This window comes from Magnolia sinica, chromosome 13 (genome assembly GCF_029962835.1).
Source record: "Magnolia sinica isolate HGM2019 chromosome 13, MsV1, whole genome shotgun sequence".
NCBI lineage: Eukaryota > Viridiplantae > Streptophyta > Magnoliopsida > Magnoliales > Magnoliaceae > Magnolia > Magnolia sinica.
Genome location: NC_080585.1, coordinates 17,093,789 through 17,113,240, shown reverse-complemented (window position 1 = coordinate 17,113,240; position 19,452 = coordinate 17,093,789). Strand labels below are relative to the sequence as shown.

General features: G+C 39.4%; 1 protein-coding gene and 1 long non-coding RNA gene across 2 annotated transcripts; both read left to right on the top strand.

The window, feature by feature from the left end:
* The first annotated feature begins 2,513 nt into the window (after positions 1 to 2,513).
* LOC131224138 (ankyrin repeat-containing protein NPR4-like) lies at positions 2,514 to 18,602 on the top strand. The gene is made up of 6 exons (XM_058219685.1): positions 2,514 to 3,102; positions 9,827 to 10,242; positions 11,723 to 12,599; positions 17,002 to 17,373; positions 17,464 to 17,580; positions 18,436 to 18,602. The coding sequence occupies exons 1-6, from the start codon at positions 2,559 to 2,561 to the stop codon at positions 18,600 to 18,602; spliced, it is 2,493 nt and encodes an 830-aa protein (XP_058075668.1). The 5' UTR covers positions 2,514 to 2,558.
* LOC131223008 (uncharacterized) lies at positions 6,894 to 9,128 on the top strand. The gene is made up of 2 exons (XR_009160259.1): positions 6,894 to 7,009; positions 7,575 to 9,128. It is a non-coding gene; the product is annotated as an uncharacterized LOC131223008 (long non-coding RNA).
* Positions 18,603 to 19,452: the final 850 nt, after the last annotated feature.

The window sequence follows — 19,452 nt, the reverse complement described above, 5'->3', positions numbered from 1 at the left end:
GACGTGGTGTGTGACAATTAGCTGATGTGTGCGGAGAACTTCATGTGGACAAGATCCACCTCGTCCATCAGCTGCGTCGCCCTATATTTGGTTAGAATAACAAAAATCAAGCTCATTCAATGCTCAGATGGGCTGCACCATGGGGAACAGTTGAGATGGCTAGTCCCACCATTAAAACCGTCAAAAGTGTGTGTGGGGTGCATGCCGTGTGTATATAGCGGAAGCGGATTGGTTGATGTACCACACACCAGCTATATAGCTGGTGTATTGACGTCAGCAAGTTATGTGGGTCCCATCATGAGTTATGTATTATATCCAAACCGTCCATTCATTTGTTGAGCTCGTTATAAGGCTTGAGACGAAAAATAAGATCAATCTAAAGATAAAGTGGACCACACTGCAAAAAGCTGTAGGAGATTGAACTTCTACCATTGAAATGCTTTCGAGGGTCACAAAAGTTTTAGATCAACATGAAATTTGTTTTTCCTCTTCATAAAGGTATTTTTGACCTTGCGAACAGATTGAATGGAAAATAAACATTATGGTGGGCCCTGCGAATTTTTTAACAGTGAAAATCATTACCCATCTGCTATTTTTGGTGTGGTCCATTTTATCTTTGCATATGATTATTTTGGCTAATGCTCTAAAATGATCTAAAAAAATGGATGAACGGTGTGGATATAATAAATGCTTCATTGTGGTCCATGTGACTTTGATATCTTTGAACTGTTCGTATAACTTGGAGATCGAGGAGTGTCTTCGCACGACACGTACCTACACCAGCTATATAGCTGGTGTTCCAGCCCATCCGCTTCCGTATAAAACGGGAGTGGATTATCTGTTACCCCGGTCAAGGGGATGTTACCCTTACCGTTACCGTGAGGCCCACCTTAGTGATTGTGTTGTATGCCGACGGCGTCCATCCATTCCTCCATCCCAGTTTAAGGAATTTAAGAAGATTCAGATATTAGGTGGACCACACTGCATGAAATAGCGGTGATTGAACATCCACCATTAAAAACTTCCCTAGGGCCCATCGTAATGCCTACTGTAACGTTTTATTTCCATCCAATCCATTGATAAGGTCAAACAGACCTGGATTAAGTGAAAATAAAAAGATAAACGTGCTCCAAAATTTTTGTGGCTCCTAAAAAGCTTTTAATGGTCATGCACCACTGTTTCTAGTTTTGTGGTCTACTTAAGATTTGGATTTGCTTAATGTTTTGGATCACCCACTAACCCCACTAAAATAATGTGGACGGTGCAGATATACAAAAAAAAATACATCAAGTTGGGCTCCGCATGTTGTTACCCAGGTAATACCTAATCCGCGCCCCTATATAACATCCAACCCATTAACCTGACGTGCCGTATAAGATAGAATAAATTCCCTGAAAATCAAGACGTCGCCTGAAGGCCCACTGCCCAGTCTTTTCCAGTGATGTGGAGAGAAACAAAATGTACAGTGATCCATGGTCCACTTTCAACGTGCTTTAGTAGCAAACCGGATGAACAGTATTTTTGGGCATGAGGCATTTCAACCCATCGTCTGCCTGATGTAGGGCTTGGATCTTGCGCACGCATGCCACGTTGGCATATCTAAGCAAGGAGTCCGCTTCATGTGGAACTTTCCTATCTTCTCCGTAGAGATCTTTTTCCAAGTAACAGGAAGTAGCATGGAAACCACGTCTACGCGCTTTATGAGAAGCATAGAAACTTCTGGGCGGTTTTAAGGTGGAAATCCAGCCTCCGTACCATTGACCTTTTCGTGCTTCCCCACTGGGGAAAGTTTTCCATACGCCCTACACACCACCGACTTCGGTGGTGTGTTGATGTCAACAAGTTCTGTGGGCCTACCATGAAATATGTATTATCCACACCATCCATCCATTTTTAGGATCATCTTAAGGAATGGACCTAAAACTGAGGCAGATCAAAATCTCAAGTGGATCACAGGACGCAAAGCGACGGGGATTGAACGCTTACCATTGAAATCTTTCTTGGGAGCTACATAAATTTTGGGTCAAGCTGATATTTTTATATTCCTTTCATCCAGGTCTGAGTGGCCTTAGGATGACAAATAAACATCTTGGTGGGCCTTAGGAAGGTTTCAACGGTAGTTATCTTAGTCGCCACTACTTTCTTATGGTGTGGTGGACTTGACCTTTGGATGATTGGATCTACCTAATTTTTTGGCCCATACACTGAAATGATCTTGCAAAATGGATGTACAGTGTGGATATAAAACATGCATAATGGTGGGGCCCACAACGTCAACTCGCCGACAAGGTCGGTGGGGGTGTGGCACACCACGCAATCCGTTTCCAAGCAGCACACGTTCCAGCCTACCATCTGAGCCGTTTCAAGACGAACCAAAGAGAGATTATCTATCTGGCGCAGAAAATAGTTTGGTCCACTCATCATACGGTACCAGTGTGATAATAATGGATATTCAAAAGAAAACTTTTCTGCCATGTCGTTATCTTGAGCTGAGGCCCAAGTAATGCATGGTTCAGATCCTCGGTACACATGCGCGGCGAGAAAACATCTATATAAGAATGTCTAAAGCTCAATTTCCAACCATCCAACCATTTTCAAGGACGGACATGGACATGGTCATGCGCTCCTCTCAACCATTTCCAAGCATCGACATGGATCTCCGGCTCTACGAGGCATCTCTGCGTGGCGACGTTCCTGCCTTCATCAATCTCATCCATGAAAACATGACCATCCTCGAACAAACAACACCTCGATCATCAAACACCGGGTTGCACCTTGTATCGAGGTGTGGGCATATCAAATTAGCAGCAGAAATGATCAGATTACGGCCTCAGATGGTGGCAGCAAAGAACGACGCCGGAGAGACTCCACTGCATGTCGCATGTCGTGAAGGGCACGTTGAGATGTTGGTGCTATTGCTGGCTGCTGATCCTCAGGCAGCTTATAAGCTCAACCGTGAGAACCAGAGCATGCTCTATGTGGCTTGTAGTCGTGGGCACTTGGATGTGGTGAAGCACCTCTTGAGAAAGTCACAGCTGCTGCTGATGGAAGAAGACAGTCCGTCTACGTCCCTTCATGCTGCTGCAGCTGGGGGATATACAGGTATTTTTCGTTTTTTAACTCGATTTCTAAGGTCATGAAAACATCTGCACTCGAGCGCCTTGTGTTTGGATGTAACCTGAATCGTGATTTTATACTTGTTGGCAGACAAAAACTAAACCCCACATTTCTTGAAACAAACTCCTACAGAGGATGGATTGAAATTTTGGTGACTCGGCTCGCAACTCAGCTGAGTTAACGGACGCGGTTTGGCTAGTGGTCGGTGCTATGTGGGACCCACTATGATCTATTTGTTTTATCCACACTGTCCATCCATTTTTGGACATTATTTTAATAATTTATCACAGATAAAAATCTCAGTTGGACCACACCAGGGGAAACAGTAGTGATTGAACATCTACCATTAAAAACCTCCTAGGGCCCACTTTAATGTTTATTTCACATCCAGCCTATAGATTAGGTGATACATGCCTGGATGAAGGCAAAAAACAAATATCAGCTTGATCCAAAACTTTTATAGCCCTAAGAAGTTTTTAATGGTGAGAGTTCAATCAACACTGTGTGGCCCACTTGAGATTTTGATCTACCTCAGTTTTGATTTCATTTCATAAAATTATATGGAAAAATGGATGGAAGGTATGGATGAGAAACATACTTCATGTTGGGTTCCACATAGCACCCACCACTGGCCATTGAATCCGTTTCCTAAGTCAACCGGTCCTTTAAAATTGTAATTGAAAGTCTTCAAATGAACATAATTCTCCAATTTGATAACTCAGCTTGAAACTCGGCTGAGTTGACTCATTGGGATTTTGAACTGAGTCACTCGGAAACACGATCTTGCGTGTGACTCAAGCCCAGTTTCTAGCCAAGTTACCTCTGTGAGAGAGACGGAAACTGTAATAGGCACCACACAGATTATATTGCATGCATGACCCAAAAAATGAGGCAGATCTAAGGCTCAAGTGGGCTAGATAACAAAAATAGTGGAGATTGCATGCCCATCAGTTAAACATTTGTGGGCCCGAGAAGCTTTGGATCAGGATAATATTTTTATTTTTTCAGTTCATCCAATGGTAGTGACCTTATGAACGGTTGGTCTAGTTTATGAACGGTTTGGATTGATCATAAACATCATGGTGGAGCCCAGAAAGGTTTGAACGGTAAGTGACCTTTTGTTTCTGTTTCTAATGATGTGGCCCAGTTGAGTTTCAAATCCGTTTGAAATATTTATATCTCATGTCTTAATATAAGCTGCTAAAACAGATGGACGAAGTGGATTTCTCACAAACATAACGGTGGGCTCCATGTGCGGTGGGGTCATTTACATCATGGAAACATCACATGGATTAAGTGCAACCCCTACCTTACCCAATACGGTGTCTCCCTGAATGTGTGGTGATGCAGGATATGAAAATTAAATATGATATGCGAGATTTTAGGCTTAAGATCACTTTAGTTCAGAAACAATTACACAAATTCCATATCCCACATGAAAGTCTAAACATTCAATTAAGAGGAATCTATGCGGGTCCAGGCCTACACATGATAGGCTGGATCAATAAAAATTATGAACCAAACAGTACTCAAAGATAAGAAATAATCATCCACGCATGCATAGTAATCAGTCTTTAATCCAAGGGATTTAGAAATTTCAATTCGGAGAACCTTAGGGTAAGAAAATTGGCAAATAACTTAAGAAAAACGTAATCTAGGGCTAGGATTAATTAAAAACGGCTATGAGAGGATAAAAACCTAAGCCAAAAGACGATCCCGCGTGTGGACAGCAATAATGGCCAGACGGACATGCGTGTGATCCCGGCCGCATGTGTGTGGGGTCTACTATTCAGAAAAAGGCCACCTTGGTCCTAGTCGGCCAGGAATAGTCTCTAAAACCTCTAAATCTTAGCTCGATCCGATGTACGGTTTGTGCGTGGTGCTTCGCCGAAGTTTCAGCTCGCTTGCGTGCCGAAATCTGGAAACCTGTTGTAATAAAGAAATCTGATGCAACAAAAGAACGAATTCGAAGTACGGATGGTGGGGGAAGATGAAAAAAAGATGATGGAGGATGGGGGTGAATCGGGATCGATGTGGCTTCGCACCATGGTAGTTAGCCCTTCGAAAAGGGAGGGCTTCACACCCACTTTTGAATTCTTCCACAACTCACGAAGAGAGAAGAAAAATAAAACAAATTTTTTTTATTAATTTCAATGAATTAAAAGAACTACAAAGGCTGCCTATTTATAGGAAAAATCCTATACCCCAAAACTCGCATCATGTGCGCAACCTATTACTTGGCGATAAAGTAAACTAAAATAAAAACTAAACAGAAAAATCTAAAGCGTCTACAATGTTCTAAATAATAACAATAAACAAAACTTAAAATATGAAATTAATCCGACAAGTGGGCCACGATCATGAGATCCCATGATGGGCTTTTCTTGACTATCGAGCCCAATCTTTTGAACCAAACTTCGTCTTCTAGGTAAGAGACCCTCCCTGGACGTTGTCATCGAGCCAGATTAATGGTGGGGCCCTCCTACTCTGTGCGTACGTGCGTACGTGGGGCGACGTGTGCGTGTGTGTGCGCGAGATGTCCTCATCATGAGGCCAACCTTGATGTACATATTGTACATCCACATCGTCCATCCATTTTTTAAGATTACTTAATGGTAGGTGTTCAAGTGAACGTTAAGATAGAGGACTCGGATTCGGTAGTGACCCTGTGTTTATATATATATATATGTGGGAAAAGGTATTATGTGCTCAACCTCACGATAAGCTCCCGTGAGGTCGAGCTGTGTGGGCCCCACCGTGATGTGTGTCGACCATCAACACTGTGCATTTGATGGGTCCCCTCCAAATTATGGGATATCCCAAAAATCAGCCGTATACGGAACTCAGGTGGGTCATACCATCTAAAATCATGTGATAGATGGGACACACATAATGGATGGGTGGATTTGCAAGCCACATCTCAGTGGGCCCAAAAAATGATTATGAATGTTTTATTAGTGCACGGCCCCTCCCTACTTCTGTATGTGGTGTGGCCCACACAAGTCACAGATTGACTTGATTTTTGAGACCTAGGCCCACGATGGAATGGTGCATCTGACTGATGGGGTAGATGTTCGAAACGCATCACGGTAGGGCCCACGATGGAATGGTGCATCCGTACCCCCCACCCCCACACACACACACACACACACACTTTATCTGTGGTGTCCATCCATTTTCAGCTCATTTTAAACATTATCCTAAAAATGAGGCAGATCCAAATCTGAGATGGACCGTATCACAAGCAATAGTGGTGATTTAATTTCCACCATAAAAAACTTCTTGAGGGCCACATGAATTTTGAATCAGGCTGATATTTGTGTTTAGCCTTCATCCAAGTCTTTTTGATCTAATTAACAAGTTGGATGGCAAATAAAACTTACAGTAGGCCTTAGGAAGTTTTCAATGGTGAGTGTTCAATCCAAACTGTTTTCCTGTGGCGTGGCCCACCTGAGATCAGTATCTCAATAATTTTTGGATTCATATCCTAAAATAATAATCCAAAATGGATGGACCGCATGGATAAAACAAATACATCATTATTCATTATGGGTCCGCAGAGAACCGTCACGTACCCAATCTGCCTAGTGGATTAGGTGAGACCCTGGTCTCACCGAACATGGTGCTGCCCTGACCATGGGGCCCACCTTGATATACATACTCTAAATCCACAAAGTCAATCTATTTTTCCAAATCATTTTGGAACATGCATGGACCCAAAAATTAAGCAGATCCATACCAAAATAAAGGAAATAATGGTGTTTGACCATTAAAAACTTCTCGTCAGCCACAAATTTTTTGGATCAACCTGATAGTTTCTTTTCGACTCATCCACGTTTCCTTGACCTTATCAGAAGGTTGGACGGCATGGATATACAATACAAGCATGAACGTAGTCCCCACTGTTAGGGCCACGCCGTGTTTGCCCAGGGTGCCGCACCTAGGGGTGTACATCGGGCCAAACCGAGTCGAACTGGGCTCAACCCGGCCCGGCCTAGTCACCACCCAAACCAGCCCGGCCCGGTCATCGAGCCAACATGTCTAGCCCGAACCCGGCCCAGTCAGCAATCAAGCGAGTTCGGGCCAGTTTCGAACCCACGATTTGGACGGCCTTGATTTTTTGACTCTGCTCCATCTACTCCATGGGAAGAGCTTAGGCAGATAACTTGAATGGCCTTGATTTTTGGGAAGAGTTTTTGTCATAGATTTTTAGGACTTTGCTCCATCTACAAAGGGACCCACGATTTGGATGGCCTGGATTGTTGTAAATGGTTAGGGTAACTAGGTAAGAATTTAGAAAAAATATATAAAATATATATATTTTTATATATATATATATATATATATATATATATATATAGGCCAGGTATGGGCCATCCCTTCATGGTCTTTCAGTTTTAGATCCGGGCCATTGAGCACGATGTTGGACGGCATGGATATACAATACAAGCATGAAGGTAGCCCCCACTGTTAGGGCCACGCCGTGTTTGGCCAGGCCACAATCGCACCTAATCCGCTTCTCAGACTTGGGTCGGAAGCTAGATAGGGCCACCATGGTGTTTGTGAAAATTCTACGCCATTCATCTATTTATTCAGATCATTTTAGGGCATGACCCCAAAAATGAGGAGGATGCAATGCTTAAGTGGACCACGCATAGCAAATCCATTTTATGGTCCAAAGATTGCCACTCGTTGAAACCTTTCTAGGGCCCATCAGTGATTCAATTTGCCTCATTTATTGGGATCATGGCCTAAAATGAGCATACAAAACAGATGGACGGCGTCGATCAATTGTATATGCAAAGGTGGCCCATAGATTCTTTTGCATGCGCTCTCCCAAAGCAATGGGGTAGATTGACAAAAACGAACGACTTCAGTAGCAAAATAGCCTCTTCTAGGCCTTAAAGCCCTTTCTCATCTGTATTCGTTAGTTAAAGTAAATCGAGGTAAAATACGCAGTTTTCTCCCTGTATTATCAAAATATAGGTGAATTACTTTAAATATTTTAAAAGCAGATGTGTTTTTGAAAATTGACCAAAAGGGAGGTGGATATTTGTAATTAATCCAAAAATCAATTTGATTAGATGAAGCTAGGCATCTTATCAACCACTAGGAAAATGGACGTCCATATTAATTATAAGATTGAAGCCCTGATTAATGATCTCAATCACCCATCATGTGGGTCCACCTTTTTTACAATCGCATTGATCGGACCCCCAGCAGGTGCTAGGAAAATGAACTGTCTAGATTAATAATGATAAAGTTCTGATCATTGATTGCAGTCATCCATCATGTGGGGTCCACTTTGATTGTCTCACCCTCTTAAAGGTCCTTTTGATCAGCTGAATAGATTGGCTATGGTAAATACTCAATATTGATTATATTAGGGAAGCTCAAGTCATTGACCCGCTTGAATAATCTTTACCAATTCATTCAAAGGTTAGGAAAATAGACTATCTATATGGGTTTACTCGAAGAAGGTCCAATAATTGATCTGCACAGTTCATCCATGATGTGCACTTTGATTAGACAATCATAAATATCTCATCTATCACTAAGAAATTGGGTGGTCCAAAATGATTGTGCTATAAACATGTTGTCATCATCAATTTAGACAATCCATCAAGTGGGACTTACCTTTGATTGTCCATAACTCACGATAACCTTGATGAGATTAGACAACTTTATTCATTCGATCAAATTGATAATGGAAAAGGCGTGTAACTACAATTTAGTCTTTCATCAAGTGGCCATGTATTTGATTGCCCAAGCCTCTCAAGAATCACTTTGACCAGACAATTCTAACTATTCTAGTCATCTAATCAGTGGCTAAAAAAACCACAATGGGGAGAAAATGATAAGAAAGGAAGATAACTGATCTTAGATCAATAAACAAGAATACATGGAAGACAACACTTGAGAGTGATATCTTCTGTTCATTAAGGATTATAGAGAATGAGTACACCAAAAGGGGCACCTATTTACAATTACCTTCTCAAATAGATGAAAAAGCTAAAAAGAAAAAACTACTCTATTAAACCAAATAAAATCAATAGAGCTTTTTAAAAGACGACATAAAGATGGGATGTTCTGGTTAAATAGCACACTGACTTTGTAAAACCAAATCCTTTGTTGAAAATCCTTCTTGGGGAATAAAATTTCCCAGTCCTATTTCCTGCAAATGCAACACTGAACAGCAAAAACCAAAGAAGCTACCATGAAGCTTTTTAACTGATGAATGGTGATGAAGAATTTTCAAGATACATAATGTAGTAAAACAAGACATATTGGAACCACCGAAACAAACTTGATCAAGAAACTAATAGTCCATCGAGTTTAGATGGCTAAACCTGTTCTTTTTTAATTTCGACTAGATGCCAGGATTCTCTAATCAGTATGGTTTTCCCGATACGCTCCTTTTAGAATGGGGCTCGCAATTTGGGGGTTCTGGATTGACGTACACGTGCATGCTATGTGTTGGGTGGATGAGTAACGACCATCAACCATCTAAGAAATGGTTGAACAGGCACAAAGGTGTCTAGCCCAATATAGAAAAGGTGACTCTCAAATCTAAGCAACAGATTTACTGGATTTACTACGCTTTCACCCTATGTTTCTAGCACAAGTAAAAACACATGTGATATTTATTTTAATTTTTAATGATTTTGTAATTGATTGCTTAAATTATGGTTACATTGCATGGTTACAGACATTGTTCGAGAACTGTTACAAGAACGCCCGGATTTCGCACGGAAGTTTGATGGGAAAGGATTTACTCCATTACACTTAGCTTCAAACAAAGGGCATGCAGAAGCAACAAAAGAGTTTCTAATGGTTGATCCAGACCTCTGTTTCCTGAGAGATAATGAGGGAAGGATGCCTTCGCATTTGGCGGCAATAGGAGGGAGAGTTTCAGTCCTTAGTGCAATCATCTCAACAGACCTGAGGACAGCATGGATGCTAACTAATGAAAGAGAGACTGTCTTACATTTGAGTGTCAAGAACGACCAGTATGAAGCAGTGAGGTATTTGGTGGAGAAGCTAGATGTGACCAACCTTGTCAACTTCCCTGACAATGACGGGAATACCATCTTGCATCTTGCAACTGCTAGAAAACTAACCATGGTAAGATTCTTTTAGTGCTAGAATTGTTTTTGGTTCACAGAACAAGGGATGGAGTGATGAAGATCCACCAATGGATCTTAACTGATCAACCAATTTTCTCTCAATCCATTTGTTGGATTTCAATAATCACAAAACACCACAAAACAGAAGCCAAATAATAAGATATGGTGTTAATTCACTCACTAGGTAATAACTAGCAATTACACTGACACTAGAATCAAAACCACAAAATCAAAATTTCCAAAGATGACAACCATCACAAACCTCAACAATTCACAAAAATTGAGACCTTTTTTGGAGAGGGAAAAAAAAAACCAGATCTTTCATTATTTCTTATATATACAATATAATGTCATTCAGGAAAAGATATATTCATGAGTCTTTTTCTGATCAATAACAAAAATATTTTACTAGGAGTGAAAAATACAAAGACCTTAGATAGAACATGATAGAAGTGCTATACAAATAGACACCTTTGATAGAACATCAGAAATAGTATAAGCCTTTCTTGGAATATTACTAAAAATGACCCTTGAAGCAGAACATGTGAACATATGTAGAGGCTACAATTGCAAAAGACCCAAAACAACAAAGTTTTAATCTGAGCTCTTGATCTAATCTCAATCTAGCCCTTCCAATTATACACTATGGATTCATAACACCTAAAGAGTTGCCATTAACCTTTTGATAGCCAGCTATTTCCTTCTAAATGGTCAATCATACCCTTTATGCTTTAGTACTACATTTGTTTGAACATTAACCAATCCCTTCAACAAACAAATAAGTAAGACTCTTAACCTACTATAATTACCGTCATCAATATCTGATTTCCTACTAACCTCCACAGTTAACTTATTTATTGTTCGACTGATCTGACCGTTCGAATTTCTATAGCCAACAGGGATAAAGTGGAACCAATATCAAGATGTTTCTAGATCATCTAGCCAGTTTGCTCCATCAATGTCTTACACGAATCCCTTGTTATTCCTAAGTCTAGTATGCATCACACAGCAAGCTAAACTTCATCCTTCTAGTTTTGATCTTTAAAGGAAGCACTCCAAACAACACAAGAATACAAGAAATTTCTTTGTACGCCTATTGCCTAGGCTACTTGGGGTCCCTACTCATGGTCCAGAGGTAGACTCATAAGAGTTTCAACACAGAGGTCATGGGTTCAAGTATCCATTGTGGTGCGTGGGGGTGTGTATGTTAAAAGAAGAAAAAAAAAAAAGAAAGAAAGAAAAGAAAAGCTACTTTGGTCATCATATCTGTAGCTATTATGCCGATTACTAACAAAATATTCCCATGCATCCATGAGAAAAATTAATATAACCATTACCATTGCACCTAAAATTCTACATGAACTTTAATGATCTGTTCATTTGCCCATTTTATACCAATTTCCAATCATTTCTAATATATTTGGCAATTATACAGATTCTTAAGGTTAGTTTCTAATTTGATTTTGGTTTGTGCAAAGATGGTGAGGTACCTAGTCAACAATACCAATGTAGGGATCAATATCTTGAACCGCAACGGATTCACAGCTCTCGACATTGTCAAGGATGACGTTAGCAATTCGGGTGCACTCCTGCTTGCATCAACACTAGTGGGTGCCGGTGGCAAGAGAAGTGCTGAATTGCCACCTAGATCTCCTGAAATACTAAGAACAACCACAAGCTCCCCTTCAAGGCCCTTATCGTCGCCCAAAAAGGTTCCAAACTCCCCAGCCAGTTCGGTACAACGACGGCGTAAAATTCACAAGGAAAAGCAGCTAGAGCTCCACACTGAGGGGCTCCAAAATGCTCGAAACATAATTATAGTGGTTGCTGTTCTAATTGCCACTGTCACCTTCACCGCTGGTATCAGCCCACCTGGTGGCGTTTACCAAGGGGGGCAAGGGGACCAAGGGAAGCCATTAATCGGAAAGTCAACCATGGACAGGGTGACATCTTTCAAGGTCTTCATGGTCTGCAATAACATTGCATTGTTTCTATCACTAGGAATCGTCGTTGTTCTAGTCAGTGTAATACCTTTCCGGCGTAAATCAATGGAGAGACTACTAGCATGCACTCATAAGGTCATGTCAGTTGCTCTGTCTTTCATGGCAATGGCATACATAGCAGCCACATGGGCGATCACTGAACAGTGTAAGGGGACAAGATGGATCTTGGCTAGTCTAGTATCAATTGGAGGGGGGATTCTCATGTCCATTTTTCTGTTTTTGGGGGTTATGCTAGTGAGGCGTTGGCTGAGGGAGTCGGAATGGAGGAAAATGAAGGAGACGATGAAAAAAAATCCAACCAACAGTGACATCATAAAAAAGGAAGAGGGGCTGATTGTGAATGTGAATAAAGGTAACCATGGATTTAGTGATTCCGAAGTGGACAGCTCACTATATACTAGGGATATGAAAGTGTGCCTTGTGTGATGATCTTTTTGGACAAACATGGTGGGTCCCTTTGGTATCTGATATGGGAATAGGTGTGAAGATTGAGACTTTCTCAAATACTTGGTTTGTTAGGGGTAGGATCATGTGGGTTTTTTCAATTTATACTCTAAGAATATGCAATGTAGTTCTACATTCGAATTGATATTGTAATTATAAAGGAAATAATGAATATTATAATTATAGATCCTGAATGCATAGTACTATAATTCTATTCATGCTATTGCAAAAATCAAAATATAAATCTCTACATTTTGTATATAAAATTACATTACAACTTAATCAACACTTGAGAATATAAGATAATACTTTTGTATTGGAGTGATTAGATTGCAAATGACCCATAGTTCGGGTCACGTGATTCGGAACAGAAAATGTAGGGGGGTTGGCAATCTTGGTAACATGGGCACAAGTTTGAAAGAGTTCTCTGCTTTGTAAACTTATTACTTGACGATCAGTCTTTAACTAATAGCTTGTAATATGCTGTTATTGAATCCAGACTTTTGTCAACCCCAGATAGCTGGGACAAGGCTATGATGATGATGATGATGAGAATGATGGTAATGCTCAAACAAAGACATTTAAGAGTCAAGAACAACTACTACTCCCTAGGAAAAAAAGTTCCAATAGGTAAATTCAATATGTAATCAGAAAATAAGACTATTTGCATAAAATTTCTACCTAGCAGGCTATCCCCTAAAAGTAGAATAAATAAAGAAAGTTATTTGTTGTTTATGCAACTTAGATGTTGAATGCCATGATCACCTTTCTTAATCTGCACACACTCATAGGCAAGGTTTGCAAGCATTTCGTAAAGAAGACAAACCAAAAAAGAATCTTTAAGAAGAGCTCCTTTAGATCATCAGAACACAAGCAGAGATATCTAATACTTGAGGTGAGGATATGGTTAGCATTTTCACAAGCTGAATTCTACAAGTGGGTCTCTATGGTTCAGTAATCCAGACTATTAGTCGATTGACCTTCATCATAGATGGGTCTGGCCTCGTCTCAAAAGACTCCCAGATAAAAAGATCATAAGTATATCAAACTTGGGTCTTCTCTCTATTGAGTGGGGATGGTTGCTCTATTTCTCTTCTTGAGTCTATTTACATGCCATAACTGAAAGGTTAGGATTATCCTATATAAGATTTTTGAAGAACAGTCCATGGTATGATGGGATTCAACATGCTAGCAGTCTGGATCAATGAACCATGTGGCCCCACTTGCACACAAGGGAAACTTGGTGATGATCACATAATTCCTCAAAACACAAGAAAGTGGTTTAATAGCAGACCTTGCAAATATCCAACAAATTTTTGAAACAACAAAGAGAAAAAAAAAAAACATATGGCAAGCCAAAATGACATAATACAAGAAATCTACTATAGAATGCAGCATTTGAATTTGAAAGAACAATGTCAAGAACAAAGGACAGATTTAAAGCAAATGAAGATGGGTGTTAGATCTTGATCAAAAGAGATTCAAAATCTATTGCAGGTAAGCCAAACATGGGTTGGACCAGACGAAACACTACTGCTCATTTATATAAGATTAATCAAATTACAGGGGCATCGTCATAGATGGTGAAGGCAACCTCATTTCTCCTTTCAATTCAATAGCATAAAAACAACCTGCATTTATAGTTTGAGCTCAAAGCAATCAGTATATTACTATTCTGATTGATTTTAAATTTCGTTTAGATGATGCACCATACGATTGAAATGCAGCAATTATTTAAAATAAATGGAAACAATGTTTAAAACATTGCATATCATTGTATGAAGTTGTGACGATTTCTTCTTGATACCGATAGAATGTTATCAATGTCAGTATGATATTTAGTTGCATCCAAATTATCAATGTAAAATGTATCGGCTATGCATTTTGACAGAATCGACAATGAAAACCAACACAAATGGTACATATTAATATTGCATTGATATCATCATTTGAACATTTGTATAAGATCACTAGATGGATTTACCACATTAATTTATTTGATAATATAATATATTACGATATTTTTAACCATAAGTATGAGTGACAAAATTGCTTCTTCATCATTGAAGCAGGCTCCAATCAATGTAACAGATACAGTGATATTTCTGCAAGAAATTAATCAAAATTTTGGCATTTCAAATCATCAACTTTAATGAAAAATGATTCGAAATTTCAAATAATTCACTATATACATATATAATTAAGGGTTAATTACAAATACCCACTTGCCTTGTGGTTGATTTTCAAAAACACACCTACTTTTTAACCGTTGAGATTTTACGCCCATTCCTGACTGTGGGGCTTGATCACCTTGATGTACCTATTGTATATCTACACCGTCCATCCATTTTTCCAATCCATTTTGAAATTAAGCAGATTCAAATCTCATATGGACCACAACACATTAAACAATGGTGTTTGACCATTAAAAACTTATTGTGAGCCAATTTTTTTTTTGGATCAAGCTAATATTTGTTTTTCTCTTTATCCACCCTCAACAAAAATATGGATGGCGTGGATATACAATACATGCATTAAGGTGGGCCTCACTGTCAAGGCATCTAATACGCTCCCCAAACATGGTCGAAAGCTAAGTGGGGCCTACCATGGTGTTTACAAAAAATCTATGCCATCCATTTGTTTTTCCAGATCATTTTAGGACAGGACCCCAAGAATAAGGTAGATGCAATGCTCAGGTGGACAACACCAAGGAAATCCATTTGCAGTTCGAAGATTGCCTGTCATTGAAACCTTCTGAAGGCCTACCTGCTATTCAATTTGACTTATTTTTTAGGCTCATGACCTAAAATGAGGTACGAAATGGATGGACGGTGTTGATCAACTGTACATATAAAGGTAGGACTCATAAACTTTCGCACACCCCCAAGCAATGGGATAAATTAATGAAAACTAATGACTTTAGAGGCAAAATATACTTTTCTAATCCTCAAGGACTATTTTCCATCTTCCTTTGTTAGTCAAAGTTAAATAAGCAGTTTTCTCACCTTATTACTTTAAATATTTTAAAAGGAGGCATATTTTTTAAAATCGGCGAAAATGTAGGCGGGCATTTGTAATTAATCTTAAAATTATATATTTTAATTAATTTATAATAAATATTATAAAAATATCTTTGGATTTTCTTACAATAATATTCTGAAAAACCCACAAAATCTGAAGATCTACTGAGAAATTGCCCAACTAAGAAATTAAGGAGAAGGAGAATTGCCACTATGGCTCAAATTGCAACTCAAAAGTTGACCATCGATCCAGATTTAACGCAATGTTGAGGTCCACCTGAATAGCCAGAGGGGACTGGTTTTTTGACTCCAGGTATGGTCAGAGTACAATGTCCCACATGGATGGCCTGGATCAATCCCACGTGTAACACATAACACGCGTGGGGTAGCGGATAAATGGTATGGACTCTGACATATCAGCATTTTGTGTATGAGCGTGGAAGATGAATTACAGTCTGAGAGAGAGAGAGAGAGAGAGAGAGAGAGAGACTCACCAGATTGAAGTACATACTCGGCGTAGCTTTGATTAAGAGATATCGAGCAAAAATCATCCAAATTGCTTTCTCATAGAATTCCACGAGTTCATCCTAAGGGCGTGTTTGGGCGTTGGGATTGGAAGGGATTCGGTGGGATGGGATTCAAAAAACATAATTACCCTTGCCATGGGATAAGAATAATTCCATGCTTTGTTGGTAATCCGGTGGTACATTGAATGGATATACTAACCATCATTCGAAGTTATTGAGAATAACACACATGTGTTATATCTAGACCGTTCATTTGTTTTGGAACCTCATTTTATGGCATGGGCCTAAAAATGAGGTAGATCCAAAACTTGTATAGCTCCATTGAAGTTTTCAACGGTAAGTATTCAATCCCCGTTGCTTTCTATGGTGGGGTCCACTTGAGTTTTAGATTAACCTGATTTTTTGGCCCATGCTCTAAAATAATCTCAAAAAATGGGTGGACGGTGTGGATCTAACCTACACATCATAATGGGACCTACACAACTTGCTAACATGGAGTGAAATTGGCATGGGACCCAATGCAATTCCATCGACAGCTTTTCCATCCTCCCCAAACATGGAGTGGAATTGGCACGGGACCAGAGGCAGTTCCATCCCACCCATTCCCTTCTAATCCCAGTGCCCAAACACGCCCAAGGAAGCCACTTGAAACACCCAATCTCCAAAACCCACTCCGAAAGGATGATTCAACCATTGATTTAAGTCGTTGAATATGAGCCGTTAAATTTGTATTTTTTAATTTTTTTCAAATGTCGGCCACTAGAGCTCCACACTGAGGGGCTCCAAAATGCTCGAAACATAATTATAGTGGTTGCTGTTCTAATTGCCACTGTCACCTTCACTGCTGGTATCAACCCACCTGGTGGCGTTTACCAAGGGGGGCAAGGGGACCAAGGGAAGCCATTAATTGGAAAGTCAACCATGGACAGGGTGACATCTTTCAAGGTCTTCATGGTCTGCAATAACATTGCATTGTTTCTATCACTAGGAATCGTCGTTGTTCTAGTCAGTGTAATACCTTTCCGACGTAAATCAATGGAGAGACTACTAGCATGCACTCATAAGGTCATGTCAGTTGCTCTGTCTTTCATGGCAATGGCATACATAGCAGCCACATGGGCGATCACTGAACAGTGTAAGGATACAAGATGGATCTTGGCTAGTCTAGTATCAATTGGAGGGGGGATTCTCATGTCCATTTTTCTGTTTTTGGGGGTTATGCTAGTGAGGCGTTGGCTGAGGGAGTCGGAATGGAGGAAAATGAAGGAGACGATGAAAAAAAATCCAACCAACAGTGACATCATAAAAAAGGAAGAGGGGCTGATTGTGAATGTGAATAGAGGTAACCATGGATTTAGTGATTCCGAAGTGGACAGCTCACTATATACTAGGGATATGAAAGTGTGCCTTGTGTGATGATCTTTTTGCACAAACATGGTGGGTCCCTTTGGTATCTGATATGGGAATACGTGTGAAGAATGAGACTTTCTCAAATACTTGGTTGTTAGGGGTAGGATCATGTGGGTTTTTTCAATTTATACTCTAAGAATATGCAATGTAGTTCTACATTCGAATTGATATTGTAACTATAAAGGAAATAATGAATATTATAATTATAGATCCTGAATGCATAGTACTATAATTCTATTCATGCTATTGCAAAAATCAAAATATAAATCTCTACATTTTGTATATAAAATTACATTACAACTTAATCAACACTTGAGTGTATTGGAGTGATTAGATTGCAAATGACCCATAGTTCGGGTCGCGTGATTCGGAACAGAAAATGTTGGGGGGTTGGCAATCTTGGTAACAAGTGTGAAAGAGTTCTCTGCTTTGTAAACTTATAACTTGACGATCAGTCTTTAACTAATAGCTTGTAATATGCTGTTATTGAATCCAGACTTTTGTCAACCCCAGATAGCTGGGACAAGGCTATGATGATGATGATGATGAGAATGATGGTAATGCTCAAACAAAGACATTTAGACTCAAGAGCAACAACTACTCCCTAGGAAAAAAAGTTCCAATAGGTAAATTCAATATGTAATCAGAAAATAAGACTATTTGCATAACAATTCTACCTAGCAGGCTATCCCCTAAAAGTAGAATAAATAAAGAAAGTTATGTGTTGTTTATGCAACTTAGATGTTGAATGCCATGATCACCTTTCTTAATCTGCACGCACTCATAGGCAAGGTTTGCAAGCATTTCGTCAAGAAGACAAACCAAAAAAGAATCTTTAAGAAGAGCTCCTTTAGATCATCAGAACACAAGCAGAGATATCTGATACTTGAGGTGAGGATATGGTTAGCATTCCCACAAGCTGAATTCAACAAGTGGGTCTCTATGGTTCAGTAACCCAGACTATTAGTCGATTGGCCTTCATCATAGATGGATCTGGCCTCCTCTCAAAAGACTCCCAGATAAAAAGATCATAAGTATATCTAACTTGGGTCTTCTCTCTATTGAGTGGGGATGGTTGCTCTATTTCTCTTCTTGAGTTTATTTACATGCCATAACTGAAAGGTTAGGATTATCCTATATAAGATTTTTGAAGAACAGTCCATGGTATGATGGGATTCAACATACTAGCAGTCTGGATCAATGAACTATGTGGCCCCACTTGCACACAAGGGAAACTTGGTGAGGATCACATAATTCCTCAAAACACAAGAAAGTGGTTTAATAGCAGACCTTGCAAATATCCAACAAATTTTTGTAACAACAAAGAGAAAAAAAAAAAAAAACATATGGCAAGCCAAAATGACATAATACAAGAAATCTACTATAGAATGCAGCATTTGAATTTGAAAGAACAATGTCAAGAACAAAGGACAGATTTAAAGCAAATGAAGATGGGTGTTAGATCTTGATCAAAAGAGATTCAAAATCAATTGCAGGTAAGCCAAACATGGGTTGGACCAGACGAAACACTACCGCTCATTTATATAAGATTAATCAAACTACAGGGGAATCGTCATAGATGGTGAAGGCAACCTCATTTCTCCTTTCAATTCAATAGCATAAAAACAACCTGCATTTATAGTTTGAGCTCAAAGCAATCAGAATATTACTATTCTGATTGATTTTAAATTTCGTTTAGATGATGCACCATACGATTGAAATGCAGCAATTATTTAAAATAAATGGAAACAAAGTTTAAAACATTGCATATCATTGTATGAAGTTGTGACGATTTCTTCTTGAT